This window comes from Fulmarus glacialis, unplaced genomic scaffold, assembly GCF_000690835.1.
Source record: "Fulmarus glacialis isolate BGI_N327 unplaced genomic scaffold, ASM69083v1 scaffold28912, whole genome shotgun sequence".
NCBI lineage: Eukaryota > Metazoa > Chordata > Aves > Procellariiformes > Procellariidae > Fulmarus > Fulmarus glacialis.
Window position 1 is genome coordinate 1 of NW_009196351.1, and position 10,609 is coordinate 10,609.

The window sequence follows — 10,609 nt, forward strand, 5'->3', positions numbered from 1 at the left end:
GCAACCTCAGGCCACTTGGACAGGTGTGGCACCGATGGCAGCTGAACTCTGTGCATCATCCCTGCCATCACTCCATATTACATCTTAGTCCTAGTGTTCCCCTGGTGCGTGTGCAACCCCAGAAATGCAACACCTCACCAGGCTCTGTCCATGCCTGGAGCAGTCAGGGAGATACAGCCCACACTGAAATGTATCACACCAAGCAAACTCCTATTCTTTCTGCGCCAGCTTAGCTATTCTCCAATGCAAAGCCTGTGATGGGAGATGAGGGAAGCTGCTTTTGACCCTATGCCCCTGAGGGATGTCCTGACGCCTGGCTCAGGCTGTGTGGGAGCCTGAGTCTGGGCTGTGCTGGTTGCAGGGCAGGAGCCGATGCCTCTGCTGGGTAGGATGCCCATGGTAGTAGCGCTGGTCGTTGCACTCCTGGCACTGGGGATTTTGCTGCTCTTCGTGCTCTTCAGGTCAGTATGTGCCTCACCTCTCCTGCTCTCTGCAAGGCATCCAGCACTTTGCACTGCCAGGGAGTGCCTAAGTGGACCCTGAGATAAAGCAAGGTGGGAGCAGGGCTGCTACATGGGCAACAGCCTCTCCTCTGTCTCTCTCTTCTGCTGGTCTATGGGCCTGACTTGCTGTTTTGCAGGCGAAAGTACAACAGTTCAAAAACCTCGGAGAACAACAGCACTATCCCCCTGCGAAGATGTCAAGGAGGTGCAGTATGAGCAGACGCCATGCATGCCTTGTCTGGACAGGCTGTCTGTTAAAATCACAGACAGGGTGCTTACAGGCTCTGTAAGGTCCTTACAGGAACGAGGGGATCAGAGCTGGCTGGCATGGGGAAAGGGACACCTCCCAGGACAATGGGACCTGCGTGGGGAGGGACAGTCTAGGGTTTGGTGGGGTCCTGACTACCGCAATGTCAACTTGGTCCCAGCTGCAGAGCTCCAGGGCCAGCCATCAGGTGCGTGCTAATCTCCTGGCCTCATGGTCTCCATAGGTGTGCGCAAGCTGAACACACAGATCCCCGTGGAGGAACTGCTGGAGGCTCTGAAGAGGTTTAAGAGGGCAGAAGTAGAGGCAGAGCAGACAGAGGATGAATCAGTCAACAGGCATGACGCTGGGCGTCTGAGAGAGTATCAGGTCTGGTTTAGCTTTGCTTTCCCACCTGGCTGCACTTTCCACCCAGCACTCACCCATTCCTTGGGTGTGCAATGCAGTTGGCCTTGGCCAGCCCCAGAACACGTGCCAATGCAGAGTGGGCTTGTCTTCTTCCTCTGCAGCAACTGTCCTCCACTTTGTTGCATCCCTGCGATGCTGGGAAGGAGCTGTGTAATCAGAACAAGAACCGCTACAAGAGCATCATCCCATGTAAGCAGAGCTCTTCAGGGGTTGGCACAGACACTTGGAGGTGGTCGGGCAGTACAGGGTGCTGGGCTGGTGTAGGTGCCCCTCCAGCTATTCAGCAATGCTGAGCTCCTCATCTCATCCTCACTGATGAGTTTCAGCGGCCACTGAAACACAGAGGGATTTTCCAAAATCATCATGTTGGCCCCACTGTTTTATATCCAGTTGGAGAATCCTTGTTCTGCTCCTCAAATCTCCCTGCAAGCTTCATCATTGATCATTGTATTCCTGTTCCTGCTGTTAGTCATTGCTGAACACTGCTGTGTCCCATCCAGAGGTGGCTATTTGTGGGAAAGCAGAGGGAGTGACCCAATTTCTATCAAAACTTAAAGCTCCTCTGGGCCCCACATGGCGTGGAGATTTGGCCATTGCATTAGCAGTCTTCCCCCAAAACACATTGCGTTTCCTGCTGTCCCATGTCACCTTTTATCTCATTAGCTGTTCTTTACCTCTGAACATGTCCTGAGGCCTGGAGTGCTGCTGAGGAGGGAGCAGACAGTCCTGGGCTTTCCTAAATTATATCCCCCTCCTTAAACAGTCACTTTGTTGCTGCCCCGAACAGACAGCCCACCGACTCCCACCTCCCTTCTCTTTCAGATGATTACTGCCTCCCTTCTCTTTCAGATGATTACTGCCGTGTGGTGCTGCAGCACTCTGACATGGGGAAAGGCTACATCAATGCCAGCTACGTGGATGTAGGTAGCAAGGAATTGCTGCCCTGGGCAGGGTAGAGGTGCCTGGGCAGGGTAGGAGAGGTGCCTGGCTGTGCTGGGTGAGGACAGTCCTGCTCACATGGGTGGCTCCAGGGTCTGGCACTTGCTGCCCTCGGCAGGTCTTGGAATGTCGCTTTCCTTGCATCCTCTCCGAGCTGCCCGGCGTACTCGAGGATTGTGTGCAGTTCTCATGCCTAATAAAAAGGGACCTATGTGAGGTGGCAGGAGCTGAGATGCAGCCCCTGGGTACCCCCTCTCCCAACTGGCCAGGAGTGGTGCTGTGGGACGCGCTGTGCCGAGGGCTCTGGGCTCTGGTGCCTGTGGGGATGGGTCCTTTATTTCATTCCCTGTTAAACATTTAACTTCTCCCCCACAGAGCTACCGGAGTCCACGCTTCTTCATTGCAGCTCAAGGTGGGTGCTCCCAGCCCCCATGCTCAGGAGATGCCAGTCCCTGCTCTGAGCACTTTGGGGAGTGGGGAACTGGGACAGCAGCCTAGGAGCCGTTAATGGCTCAGTCCAAGGCCCTGTCTTGGACAGTGATCACAGCTGCCGCAGGACATGGAAGGCCTCAGTGGCAGTTTGTCCTCAGCACTGCCCAGGCTGAGGACATGGTCCTTCCACCCACTAGCCTGGTTTGTTCCCTTTGGCGGCTGGAGTGACAGGGATAAACCTGCAAATGCCTGACATGTCTGCACTCGGTGCACTCGGAGGCAGGCTCCTTCCAACACTGCAAAGCTGAGATGGAGCATGCAGTGAGGAGGTCGCAGGCTCCTTGCAAAGCTGCAGAAATGCTCTTCAGGAAATAGGACCCTAAATATGGGAGCAGCTCATGGTCGTCTTGAGCGTCTGGATGGGGAAGCCCCTGAAGCAGCAGTGAATCCCTGATGTACCCTGGGCTCACCTGCCCTGCGGCTTCCTTCTCCCGATTTCTAACATGGGTGATGAAGCCAAGGTGCCCAGCACCCCCTGCCAGGTGCTGCTGTGCCCAGGCTGTGCAGTGTTAGTCCCCAGGCAGAGGGAAGCCCAGGGCTGCTCGTAGCCTGGGAATGTCTGAGCTGTGCCTGGGAGCAGCTACACCCCTGTGGCCTGGACACTGGCACAGGGGTCTCCTCTTCCTCCCCAAGGCCCTTTGCCTGGGACAGTGGTGGATTTCTGGCAAATGATCTGGCAGGAGAAGACCTCGGTCATCGTGATGCTGACAGGCTTGGTGGAGCAGAACAAGGTAGAGAAACCATCTCAGTCTGTGCTCAGCTTGGGCCTCCCCAGAGCCCAGGCTTCCTTGCCTGCTTTGCTTTGCTTTGCTTTGCTCCCAGTGCAGCTGTCAATGAGGACAGAGAGCAGCTCCACACCACCGCTGGCTTGCAACGCTCCCCTAATGGGTTTGCTTGTGCTTAGCGGTCTCGCTGCTGTTGACAGACCAAGTGCGAGCAGTATTGGCCAGAGCAGGAACAGGTCTACGGGGACTTCACCGTGACACTCAACACCACCAGGACCACCACGGGCCTTGTCACACGTACCTTCTGCCTGCAGAAGGTAAGCCGGGTGTGTAGCTGAGATGGGAATGGAGGATGCTTTTTAGGTTTCAGCAGCTGGTGGGAGCTGTCAGCCAAAAGACTCTGTGGGGAGCCTTGCCTAGTCTCCAGCACTGGCAGGTCAGCATTGCTATCACTGGATGCCATGCCAGGGCATTGGCCCCAGGTTTCTGTGCCAGGCAGAAATTGGTCAGCTCCAGTGGTCATCCCAGCTGAGTCTGAACTGATGATGCACATGGGCTGATCATGCATCCTTGAGGGCTTGGATGAGGTGATCACAAAGGGTGTAAAAGCAGTTAAAGGGTATAAAATGGCATCTGTGTACATCCAGGATGATGGGACATGTGCCTGCCTGTCACCTGGACCAATCTGCAGAGGGTCCACATTGAAGCTCTGTGGTCACTTACAGCTCCTAAATCTGAACAGATAGTTCATGGTTTAAGATAACTTATATAATGACATTTCTCAAGATGGGTACTTCTGCTGAAGTTATATCTCAGATAATAAGCAGAAACTGAAGGAGCTGCAGGGAGGAGAAAACAGGCACAATATAAAGAAATTACAGTTATGCATATTCTTGTCTTTTCTTGTCTTGCCCTAGCTGAAAGCTCCAAGAGCACCTGATGGTGGGACATAGCAGTTCATAAGTTCAGGCAAAGTGAATGTGATGTTTAGGGAAAAACACGCGACGGTCTGGTAACAAAAGTGACTACATTCACATCAGTGCAGTACCAGCCTTAGGAAATACCTTATCTGGGGAAGCCAGGGCTTTTTGATAACTATGGAAACACTCTACACTGTGATTATTTTTTTTTTCCCTCTGCATTTACCACTCTGAGTTCACTGTTCACAGCACTGGGGAAACAGAGAACAAAGCAAATTGTATGGCTGTGTGCCAGGTGAATTTGCCCTTTGCTGTCCGATGAGCTATAGTGGAGCAGTCATTGTGGTGGGAGTGCTGAGGGGAACACTCTGCTGGTGCCCCACTGAAGTGGTTTTCTCCACTGCTCCCTACCTGTTAGCATGCAATTACTTCATGCAAGTTTCCAGGTTTTCCTGCTCCCAGCCGTGTCTCCCTCTTTGCAGGCAGGCTATGCTCTCCCAAGAGTGGTGGAGCAGTTTCACTACCTGCTGTGGCCAGACCACGGGGTCCCCAGAAACCCTGCCCAGCTCCTCTGCTTAGTGGAAGCGGTGAACAAGAGGGGGTTGGAAGCGCCTGCTGGACCTGTGCTGGTGCACTGCAGGTACTGGGGCTGGGAGTGCTTGGGTGCTGGGGCAACACTGGCCGGGGGAGCGCTGACCCCCAATTTTCTGTGTCCTCAGTGCAGGGATCGGACGGACAGGTACCTTCATCGCCCTGGACTTCCTCCTGAAGATGGGGAAGGCTGAGGGGAAGGTGGATGTGTTTCACTGCGTGCAAAGGCTGCGGGAGCAGCGGGTCAGCATGGTGCAGACCAAGGTGAGGAGTGTTACCTGCTCCCTGCACACTGTCAGGCTGCAGATCTGCTTCCCACCTTTCCCAGGGGTGTGGCATGCAAAGCCACACTGGCCATGCCATTCATGGTCTAGTCACAGGGACTGGAGCTGCCAGGTGATGGAGACTGCAGGATCTTGTTTTCAACGCTGTGTCCAAACCTAGTTGGGATCCATGTTCCCCTGAGACCCTCTGAGATGCCAGCAACATTCATATGTACCAGTCATCCTGGTATACAAGGGCTGTCTTGAAGGCAAGAAGCATGAACGAGAGTCCACATGTCCTTCAGGCTTTCAGGATGTCTGCCCTTGTGGCATCTGCAGAGCAGCAGTGTCCTGGCCAAGGGACTACGTCCCCATGGTCTGCTCAGTGCTGGGACCCTTTGGAGGAAATTAGGTTGGGCAGAACCACCCAGCTGCTTGTAGAACTAACTAGTTCACTGGTTTTCTGGGTTTCTTTCTCCAGAGCAGGAGTCTGGTCTAAGAGGGAGCATTAAACCACAGGAAGATGGTCTGTATGAGTTGATGTCGTTGCTGGCTGTTTCTCAGAGCAGGGCTGCCTGCACTGAGAGATGTCTCAGGTGCCTCAGGCCCCACAGCAGGAAGGTGAAGGATGGACCTGGCTCATTCCTGCCACAGGTCAAGCTGGTGGTCTGGAGTCCCAGGGCTCCTCATGGAGCTGCTCCAGACTGTGCAGCTGACACATGTCCTCATGCAGGAGCAGTACACCTTCCTGTATGAGGTGCTTCTCGAAGGCTTGCTCTGCAGCAGCACCGGGGTCCCAGTGGAGAGCATCGCCAGCCATGTCCGCTGCCTTCGAGAAGCTGAGACCTCAAGGCACAACAATGTACTGGAGAAGGAGTTCAAGGTACCACTAGGATCTGGTGCAGTGGGTCTGGTGCCGCGGGAGCTGGTGCGTGGTGCCTTCCCCTACTGGTCCCCTCCCTAGCTGTGGGATGGAGATGGGGGAGCATTTCTCTGTGGTGGCTGAAGAAGGGGAGGAGCTGACAGGCAGGACTTGCTTGGCTGAATCATCCCTACAGGCCCTGCAGAAGTTTTCTGAGTTGTTCCAGCTCCTGCCATGCAGAGAAGCGGAGAAACCCAGCAACCAGCCCAAGAACCGCAAGCCAGGGATCCTGCCAGGTACCGCTGGAAGGGCTGGGCAGCCCCTTGCTCTGCAACCCAGCGCCTGAGAGCAGCATCGGGGGACAATTCTGCCCTGCTGCTTCCCTCCCCAGCACCATGCCACTGGCAGGGTCTGCCCAAAGTCCAATCGTCATTTTCTGGTTGGTAATAAATACAGATTAGGCTGGTCCCTCCATGGGAGCCAGACCCTATCCCTGCTTCCTTCTGGGCTTGCTGGAGGCATGTATTCATGGGGTGCATCTGGGATAAACATGTCCCTGAGTCTAATTTGTCCCAGAGGAGGAGCCCAGACGAGGCCTTAGGGAGCAATGAGGAGGGTGGACCTGCCGCGCCTCTGTGCCTTCGCACATGGGGTTTTGGACATCCCATTTAGGCAGCCATGAGCTGTCATGGCCATGGGGCTGGTGGTGTCTGTTCATCCAAGCCCCTCTAGCCCATGCCGCAGGGAGCCACGCTGACCCCACCGCTTGCAGGGAAAGCCCCATGCCTCTGTGCAGGGAAAGGATGGCTCATAATTTCTCTTTCTGCTCCTTGCCTCCGCAGCGGATTCCTGCCGGCCCATGCTGATGTCCTCGCTGAATGCAGATGGCTCGCCAGGTTACATCAACGCCGTGTTCGCCAATGTAAGGCTCTAACCCCCAGCGGGAGCAGCAGACAATCCCCTGGGCACCACTGCTGGAGGCAGGGATAGACCGTGCCACCCTGGTTGGAGGTGTCCCAGCCCTGGGGCTGCTTCACAGTGACTTCCCAGCGGCTGGGGCCCTGCTGCCAGGAGATGGCCCCCGTGATCAGCCTAAGCCCTGCCTGCACAGACAGCTCAGCAGGCTGCCGCACAGCCGCTGGCTTTTGCCTGCTGGGAGCAGAGCCCAGGTGTGATGAGCTGAGGGGGCAGCGGGGTGCAAGCCTGCTCTGAGCAAGGCTGGGGTGCCCTGCATCTCCTTGGGCTCTGCCCCTGGCCTGCAGAGCTCTGGCTGGAGGGAAGCAGAGAGCTGTTCGGAGGGGCTCTCGGGGGCGGTGGATTGTGTGACCTCTTCCCCCAACACCCCGGTGTGTTTTGCAGACATACAGCGAGGAGGACAGACTCATCGTCACCCAGCTGCCTTTCTCCACCACGCTGGTGGATTTCTGGGCTCTGGTCTGGGATTACACCTGCACATCGGTGGTTGTGCTGAACCAGCTCCAGGAGCTGGACAAGGTCAGCAGCCCGCGCGCAGCCCTCCCGGCTCCCTGTAAGGCCGGGCAATGTGCTTTCTGCCTTTGGCCCCACGCAGCTCTTCTCATGAGAGCCTGCTTGCTGCAGGAGCCCACTGCAAGCTCATGGGCTGCATCTGGCTGTGAGGACAGTCCCAGCACCATGGTGGGTGTCCCCAGTCTCACAGCAAGGGAACATCCCTTGGGTTTTGCTTACCCTTGCCCAGGTGTCCTCTCCACAGGAGCGTTATTTTTCTGGCTGCAGCACCGTGGGCTGGTCCCCAGCAAATGGCAGGCAGAGCACTCAGATGCACACTGTGGCTTATGGGCAAGGGGCTGGTGTAAGCACACCCATGTGAGGTGCTGAGCTCTGCCATGCTTGCAGGTCAGGGCTGTGTGCAATCATGTGCGTGTCTCCCCCCTAGACATATGTGGAGTTCTGGCCCACCCAGGGTGAAGATACCTATGGACATTTCCATGTCCACCTGATCTCAGAGGAGCCCGGAGTTGGCTTCGCAGCCTGGACATTTGCCCTCACCAACAGGCAGCAGGTGGGCTCTTTGCACAGAGATGGTGAAGTCCTTTGAGAACAGCCTTTGCAAGACCTGGGAGGACCAGCCAGGCTGCAGCGTCAGCAGGCTTTGATTTGGGGTCAAAGTCACAGCTAGCGGTGGCACAATGGTCAGAGGGATCTGATGGGATCCTGGAAAGGCACTGGCCAGAGCAGGGCCTTTCGCCTTGGGAGAGACGTTAGTCTCAAGAGGGTGAGGCTGCAAGCAGAGGTACAAGGCAGAGGTTCATTTGTGTACCTTTCTAACGTGGATGACAGCAGCCATAAACGGAGTCTGTGCATCTTGGTGGTGGTTCATGGATGGGGACAGCTATTACAGGTAGCTGTGCTGGACTGGCATCAGTCTGAGTTGCACCTGGTGGTCAGCTCTTGTGCTCTGTCCATCTGCAGACCTCAGAGCACTCAATGGAGAAGGGCAGAGTCTGGGACTGGGCCATCCCACTGTGGAGCTGCTCCCTTGATCCAGTGTCCATGGCTGAGCCAGGACAGACACTGTCCCTCCCTTCCCTCCGAGAAGCCAATGTGTTTCTTCTCTGCCCACTGTCTTTCTTCCCCATTAGCCCAAGAAGTCTGCACTGGAAGTTCGGTTTTGGCAACTGAAGGACTGGCCCATGCAGCAGCGTCTTCCCCCGCACCCTGCCACCATCATCAGCCTGCTAGGGAAGGTGGAGACACACCATCGGCAGAGCCAAGATGGACATATCCTTATCACCTGCTGGTGAGTGATGTCTCTCAGAGGAGCAGCCATGGCACAGAACTGGCTCAGCCCAGGCTGCATCAGTGAACTTGGGTCACAGCAACGTCCTCAGCTCAGGTGAAGGGTGGACAAATGAACATGAATTCAGCGGTGTTTAGGGAAGAAGGCTTCCCTGTGGAGGCTGGCTGGGTGCAGGATCTGTGAACACGACCATCCTGAGAGCCTGCATGGCTAGTGGGACACCTCTGAGGCTCAGCACTGCCAGGTGATCCCAGGACAAGTGACTCTCCCCTTCCTCTCCTCCGCAGGGATGGTGCTAGCCGGAGCGGAATCTTCTGTGCTGCTAGTTTCCTGTGTGAGCAGATCCAAAGTGAGGGGCTGGTGGATGTATCCCAGGCTGTGAGGATGCTGAAGAGGCGGCGGAGACAGCTGATTAAAGATGTGGTAGGTCCTGACTTCAAACCCAGCCAGGATGGCAACACTGGAGCAAGAGCCATAGCCTGGACCGTCCCAACAGCTGCCCTAGCACCTATGTGCTCAGATAGTCCTGGGGGCAGCAGGGACAGATGAGACCTCTGAAAACCCTGTTTTCTGCCCCTGGGACATACCCGCTCACTCACAGGCAAGTTCTGCAGAACCAGATAAGCACTGAGGCATCCTACGGGCTGAGTTGCCCCTTTCTGGTCCACCTGGCCTGCTCAGCAGGGGGGCTGCGCTGGTGGGTGCTCAGGTGCCTGTCCTGCACCCACCTCACCAGCCGATCTGGGTGCTAGAGGCCATCACAGGATAAGCACCCTGGATGGGAGTGAGCAGCAGATGCTTCATGCCATGGATGCTGGCTCTCCTCCCAAGACCAGCTGGCTCCAGCATTGGGGTAGCCCAGCTCTCAGCTGCTGGAGCACATGCCAGTAATTCCTCAGCAGGGGAAGGTGGGCTCTGACTGGGAGGAGGAGAGTGGGCTGTGCCTGCGCCTGGCTTGCTCAGGAAGTTGTTGGCAACCAAGGCTGGCCTTCCACTGCAGGTGGTGGTGTACCAGGTTCTCACATGCATCCTTCTGTCCACAGGAGCAGTATGGACTCTGCTACGAACTAGCCCTCAGTTACTTGAATTCATTTGAAACCTATGGGAATTTCAAATAGAGGCATGGCCACAGCCCATCTCTGGCCAGGACTTTGACTCTCTTGACAGCCCTCCATCGGTAACAGTGGAAACCAGGGGAGACAAGAGGGGTGTGCACAGCCCCAAGATGCTTCACTTCCCTGAAAAGCCACCCCTCTGCAGCTGGAGAGCACAGGCTGGACTATCTCCAAATTGTCATCAGGCTTTGAAGCAGGAACCTGACCCTTTGCCCAGAGTTTGCACCAGAACTTACCTAGAATCACAGCCCGAATATGCAGATCAGAGCAGAGGCACCAGGACTTGACCTGTCTGTGCCAAGGATGAAGAGAACCAGATGTCCCATCCAGGCTTCCTTGTCCCTTCAGGCAGCCCCAAGGAAAGTGGTGTAGCTCCACCAACACCCAAACTGTGTTTTGCCAGAGGAGCATCAAATCGCTGTAAGACCCATGGGGCTCAGGAACACAGGCTATCTGTCCTACTTTGGGAAGCCCAAGCCCAAGCCAAAGGAGGGACAATCCACAGTCCTGTAAGGCTAGCCTGGTCCTTCCCACCCCACACAATCTCTTCCTGATCCAGGTGCCACAGCCCTGCCAGCTCCAGAGAGGCTCCCTCACCAGCCTGTCTGGCTCCACCATGGCAATCCCAGGTTGTAGTGGCTCAACTTATATATGCTGGATGTGGTTCTGGCAGGGGCTGTTGCACCACGGAGACTGGTTCTGCCTTTGCTGCTCAAGGGCAAGGGGCCTCAGAGCCAGGACTGACCC

The 10,609-nt window shown here is 56.0% G+C and overlaps 1 protein-coding gene across 1 annotated transcript; it reads left to right on the forward strand.

Moving 5' to 3' along the window:
- Positions 1 to 390: 390 nt before the first annotated feature.
- On the forward strand, positions 391 to 9,865 carry LOC104071817 (receptor-type tyrosine-protein phosphatase T-like). Its single transcript, XM_009572184.1, has 18 exons — positions 391 to 461; positions 641 to 708; positions 995 to 1,137; positions 1,278 to 1,365; positions 2,026 to 2,096; positions 2,491 to 2,527; positions 3,241 to 3,338; positions 3,533 to 3,649; positions 4,735 to 4,892; positions 4,972 to 5,107; positions 5,840 to 5,989; positions 6,165 to 6,264; positions 6,811 to 6,890; positions 7,328 to 7,462; positions 7,884 to 8,009; positions 8,590 to 8,747; positions 9,035 to 9,170; positions 9,791 to 9,865. Exons 1-18 carry the CDS (start codon positions 391 to 393, stop codon positions 9,863 to 9,865), a joined length of 1,947 nt encoding a protein of 648 aa, XP_009570479.1.
- Positions 9,866 to 10,609: the final 744 nt, after the last annotated feature.